The sequence below is a fragment of the Eubalaena glacialis genome, chromosome 1 (genome assembly GCF_028564815.1).
Source record: "Eubalaena glacialis isolate mEubGla1 chromosome 1, mEubGla1.1.hap2.+ XY, whole genome shotgun sequence".
Lineage (NCBI taxonomy): Eukaryota > Metazoa > Chordata > Mammalia > Artiodactyla > Balaenidae > Eubalaena > Eubalaena glacialis.
In genome coordinates, this window is record NC_083716.1 from 212,579,949 (window position 1) to 212,585,948 (window position 6,000).

The 6,000-nt window shown below is 42.9% G+C and overlaps 1 protein-coding gene across 2 annotated transcripts in view; it reads left to right on the forward strand.

Moving 5' to 3' along the window:
• PTH2R (parathyroid hormone 2 receptor) overlaps positions 1-5,294 on the forward strand; it is a 71,667-nt gene extending 66,373 nt beyond the window's left edge. Inside the window, exons 10-12 of one of the 2 annotated variants that reach the window (XM_061204517.1) lie at positions 1,808-1,946; positions 3,458-3,499; positions 4,899-5,294. In XM_061204517.1, the coding sequence (XP_061060500.1) occupies positions 1,808-1,946; positions 3,458-3,499; positions 4,899-5,294 (577 nt within the window). The remainder of the gene's footprint in view (positions 1-1,807; positions 1,947-3,457; positions 3,500-4,898) is intronic. The other variant, XM_061204510.1, reaches the window with a different exon arrangement.
• The last annotated feature ends 706 nt before the right edge of the window (positions 5,295-6,000 follow it).

A 6,000-nucleotide genomic window follows, 5' to 3' on the forward strand; every position in this document is an offset into this window, starting at 1 on the left:
AAGGATGATAAAAAATGGAAAATGTAAGTAGCCTTTCATTCTTCTTCATAAAATGAAAAAGTGCAGTGGTGTTGAAAGCTAATTATTTCTCTAGTTCTGAATCAAGGCTACTTATTTCTCTCATTCTGAATAAAAGCTACTTATTTCTATAGTTCTGAATAAAAGCTACTAATTTCTAGAATTTCCAAATGATGTGAAATTATACTTTCAGTAGAAAGTTGCTCAAGAGATTTGAGAAACTCTGGAGAGAACAAAGAGTGGATTATCTTTAAACCTAGACAGAATAGACAGCTTATTTTCAAAAAAAAAAAAAAATAAGTAAGTAGGGAAAGAAAGAAAGAGAGAGAGAGAAGGAAAGAAAAAGAAAGAAAGAAAGAAAGGAAAAAGGGAAAGAGAGGGAGAGAGGGAGGGAGGGAGAAAGGAAGAAAGAAACTGAAGGAAAGACTAGTGAGGAAAGGAAGAAGGTTGGAAAGTCAGTTGGTTGGACTGAGGAAAAATCCACTCTTAAGCTCACGTGATTGTTGACAGGATTTATGTTCTTGCTGGGTTGGTCAGATGCCACCTCTCCTTGCCACATGGGCCTCTCAGTAGAGCAGCTCACAACTTGCTTCACTGAATCAAACAAGGGAGAGAGTCTGCTACTAAAATGTATGTTACACTCTCATGCAACATAGTCACAGAAGCGGCATCCCACCATCTTGGCCATAACTGATTGGTTAGAAGTAAGTCCCAAGTCCTGCCCACACTCAAGCAGAGAGGATTAACAAGGATGTAAATACCAGAAGGTCGGGAATTATTAGGGGTCCATGTTAGAGTCAATCCATTATATTGGAAACTGGGATTCCTCTAAATACACAAGAAAATGTGTATGAAGAAGCAGTTAAAGGAAATAAAGTCACATTGCTTAGTTTGTAAACAAACAAACAAACCTACAGCTATAGATAATTTGAGATAGAATATTTGACAGAGAATATTTAGGGAAGGCAAGAGGTATTGACCACATATAGCTCATAAGAAAATATGAAATGATAAATGAAGATCCAAGTGTAAGAAGAGACCAGGGAGTAGTTGGTTCTAAAATGAACAAAACAAGCCAAAATGCTGCCTGTGAAAGTAAAGACAGTTATTGAGGATGGAGGTGGTACCTCTTTAAGTCGCAAACATAGACGTTAAAGAAGACTTAGGACAGAAAAAAAAAAGGCATTTTACAATTTTATGAAAATAGTATCCTTTAAGGAAGAAGAGTGCAAATGAGATTAAAGAGACTTAGCGGATAGTAATCATGGGAAGTGAGAATAAACTACCTGATTTAGTATAGAAGTGACAGGAAGAAGAGGGAGAGAAAAAAAAACTAGCAGAAGCAGTGGATCCAAAGAGATGGGGGAACGTCAGCCCCTGGTAGCTCTGCTAAATAAGCTTTATTTTTTTATTTTTTAATTAATTAATTATTTATTTATTTTTGGCTGTGTTGGGTCTTCGTTTCTGTGCGAGGACTTTCTCTAGTTGTGGAGAGTGGGGGCCACTCTTCATCGCGGTGCGCAGGCCTCTCACTGTCGCGGCCTCTCTTGTTGCGGAGCACAGGCTCCAGACGCGCAGGCTCAGTAGTTGTGGCTCACGGGCCCAGTTGCTCCCTGGCATGTGGGATCTTCCCAGACCAGGGCTCGAACCCGTGTCCCCTGCATTGGCAGGCAGATTCTCAACCACTGCGCCACCAGGGAAGCCCCAAGCTTTATTTTTTTCCAGCAAGCTGTCTCTATGGAAAGGCACTCTACATTGATTAATTAAAAGGCTTGCCGTTCTCTTCCAGGAAACTCGCCAAATCAACGCTGGTGCTGGTGCTGGTCTTCGGAGTGCATTACATCGTGTTCGTGTGCCTGCCCCACTCCTTTGCTGGGCTTGGGTGGGAGATCCGGATGCACTGTGAGCTCTTTTTCAACTCCTTTCAGGTAGGGAGTGCTACTAGTAATTTGATTCCTGTATTTTGCTTTTTTCCTTTCTCTGCCCCTCCCTCTGGATTTCACGCACCTGTCTCCCAAGGGCTAGGAAAGGGGCTATTTTCTGGCACCTGCGCATTTCTATCCTGCAGCGGTCAGTCAGGTTAACCTCTGACCACAGCAGGAGCTGTTTCTAACAGACAGGCTTGGGCTATGAGACAAGAAAGCACATTGTTGTAAAATATGTGACACCTACAGAGCACGAATCTGTGTGTGTGTGTGTGTGTGTGTGTGTGTGTGTGTGTATGGAAAGTCAATGAAAGCAAAAGAAGGGATAGGCAGGGGAGAGGAAAAAAGAGAAAGGGAGACAAGTAAGAGGAAGAGGTTGCTTCCTTATATTTGATCTCATTTGAAAACATGATACCATTCTCCCTCACGTGGAGGCTACAGGCGCCTCCTAACTCTTCTTCCTGCTACTCTTTTGCTGCCACCTCCTGCCTTCAATCTAGTCTTCACACAATAGTCTGAAGAATCTTAAAAATAAATCTGATAATATCACTGACCTGCTGAACATATCCAGAGGCTTCTCATTGCAGTCAGAATAAAATCCAAACGCCGTTTCCTGGTGTGCACAGCCCTCCCTGGCGGGGATCCTGCCCAGCTGTGACCTCACCTCACACCATGCTCCCTGATGCCCACTAAGTTTGAGCCACACTAGCTCTGCCACAATTTCTGTTCCTCAAGTTCATTTCTGCCTCAGGGGTTTGTACTTGCTGTTCCCTTTGCCTGGAATGCTGTTCCCTCTAATATTCACATGGCCTGGCTTCTTCTTCTCACTCAAACCAGCTTAAATGTCTCCCCCTCAGGGAGGTCTTCATTGAGTTCCCCCTTTGATAGATCTTCTCCATCTTCTTTTTCAATACCACTTGTTTTGCCTGCATGGCCTTTATCTTATCATCTTACATTTTTCTCCTGTGGCTATTTGTTTATATTTTATCCATCTGTATTTCCTTCTAGGATGTAAGCCCTAAGAGAATAGGGACGTTGTCTGTCTTGATTAAATTGTTTATCCCTGTCATGCTGAGCATTTCACACTGTATAAACTCAATAAATATTTTTGAATGAGTGAAAAAAAAGTTTCTGTGTGTTTTCACCATATAAGACCCTGTGTCTGTAGTTTCCAGCATTCACAGTGTAAAAATTTCACTTACTAACTAGGGGATGTTCTGTGGTCCTGGGGTGGCAACACATGAAACGAATGTAACAGAAATCAGTTCTTCGTGTATCTTGGAGTGTTTTATTTAGTTATTTGGTTCAGTTCACACCAAGGAAAGATCTCAGACAAATTTCATGTATATTTAAGGATTTTGAAATATTAGGAGAGATAATTTGCATAATTTTCTGGAGGAATCATTAAAAAAGAACCCAGTTTTTCAACTTACGCATTGTGGCACAAGACATTTTAGTGCTGTGATCTTCATAATTAAAATTAATTAATTAAAACATTCTATTTTCTCCTCCAGGGCTTCTTTGTGTCTATCATCTACTGCTACTGCAATGGAGAGGTAAGTTTGAAGGAACCCCATACCTCCTGCAGGTCTAGCTCTGAGTAAGCTTGTAAATGGCCATCACAATGTGACCAGAATCTCTTTAGAATCCTCAGGGGTTACAGGACAGAATGGACACAGAGAAGGGAGATATTTTAATCATAAATTATTTTGAGAAAGGAAGAATTCATGTAAATAAGCCAAGGTCTTCCTCTTCCAGCACTTTTCAATGTCAATTCAGTTGCAACCCTTGATATCAAAAACCCAACTTACTGGAATGCAGATTGATACTTGGAAGGACCGTGAACTTCATATTCCAGTCAATGCTTCAACTTATATTTTATTTCAAGTTCTATAAGAAACTCAAATATAACTTTCCCTGGGAATAATCCATTAGAACATTTTGACATTTTTTAAACTACAAGATGGTGATGGGACAATTTCAGTTCATTTAGGAGTTGGCTGGAGAGAAAGAATGGTACCGATCTTTTAGATGACATCAGCTTACCAGGTTTCCACTGTTTCCAATGGAACTTTCAAAAAGCTCCCTTCTGGGGCTTCCCTGGTGGTGCAGTGGTTGAGAATCTGCCTGCCAATGCAGGGGACACGGGTTCGAGCCCTGGTGTGGGAAGATCCCACATGCCGCAGAGCAACTAGGCCTGTGAGCCACAATTACTGAGCCTGCACGTCTGGAGCCTGTGCTCCTCAACAAGAGAGGCCGCGATGGTGAGAGGCCTGCGCACCGCGATGAAGAGTGGTCCCCACTTGCTGCAACTAGAGAAAGCCCTCGCACAGAAATGAAGACCCAACACAGCCATAAATTAAAAAAAAAAAAAAACTCCCTTCTGGAAAGTTGCAATAGCAGAATTGAATCTTCAACAGCAAGAATGGAAACAAGAGCCCCAACCTACTACGAATGCCCTTGCAGCACCCACTTTTCACCATCCAATCCTTTTCTCAATTTCCCTCCTTCAGTATGCCCGTTCAGAGCAATGGTGTTACAGTTACATTTCCAGCTGAGTACCTTCCATGCCCTTCCACAGCCTTAGCTGGCACTATTTATCCCATTTTCTCCTCCAACCCCGTGTCCTCTTTTCCTCTCCCATGAGTCAGATATATGTATTGGCTGCATTTCAATATGTACTACAGTACTGCACCATCTGGGGTTGGTTGAATCCACCAATGCAGAACCCCAGATATAGAAGGCCAATTGTGAAGTCATAGGGGATCTTCAGGGGCATGCGGCAGACACCCCTAAGCCCTGTGTTGTTTAAGGGTCAACTGTATATATAAAGTCCCTGGTGCACAGTGGAACCTTAGTGATTATTACTATCATTGAAATCAGGCAGATATCCATCTAACAAGGTTCCAGGGTCTCTGATGGTTTCTGATGCACAATATGGTCCTTGCGGTTTAGGTTCAGTCTGAGGTGAAGAAGATGTGGAGTCGGTGGAATCTCTCCGTGGACTGGAAAAGGATGCCCGCATGCGGCGGCCACAGATACGGCTCCGTGCTCACCACCGTGACGCCCAGCACCAGCAGCCAGTCGCAGATGGCGGCCAGCACACGCGTGGTGCTCATCTCCCGCAAAGCGGCCAAGACGGCCAGCCGGCAGCCCGACAGCCACTTGACTTTACCCGGCTACGTCTGGAGTAACTCGGAGCAGGACTGCTTGCCGCACTTGATCCATGCAGAGACCAAGGAAAGTGACAGGAGGCAGGGAGATGCGATTCCAATGGAGGAGTCATCCACGCCATTAGAATTTAACCCAGACCCCGAAGGAAGCAAAGGAGAAACCGAGGATGCTCTGTGAATCAACATTTGTGTCTTTAAGGAGCTGGTCCATCTGGCTGTGGCAGAGGAGCTTGGCCAGCATCGCTCTGCTTGAGCCCCAGAGCTGAACAGTCAGGGTTCGAGCGTTCACAGACTTTTTAGGCTCCATGAATTGGCTCCTGTAAATACTAAAGCCACAAAAGAAGTGTCAGTGGAATAATTACCTTATTTTGGCATCCCATTCTCTTCTGAATTGATGTGTAGTACTTGTAGTACTTGCTCTGTGATTGTTCATTTTTCTGCTACTTTTGGGTAGAACAAACGTTTCAGTTGCTTGACTCTAGTTTTCTCTCATAAATATCACTCGAAATATGATAGAGATCATTTAGTATGTGTCATTTGCCTTTTAACAAATTAGTATTCTCTTTCTCACTTTAAGGGACCTCTATCATTGCATTCATTTAGCCTATGCATCGGAGCAATTAGGATCTGAAAATGTACGTTGAAAGATTAAAGATCTGGGAACAAGTACACACTGGAAAATAAGCTGGCTGGACTTTGTTAAAATAATAAATGTGTGAGAAACTTGTTTCTTTCTAGGAATAAGGAAAATTACTCAAAAAAGAATATTGCACATATTCCTCTTTTTGAATGTCCCCTCTGTGACCAGCCAAATCTCAAGTCTTCACTCTTTTGTAAACCGTGACATGTCACAAGGTTTTCTTAGTCAGTGAGCTTGTGTCTGC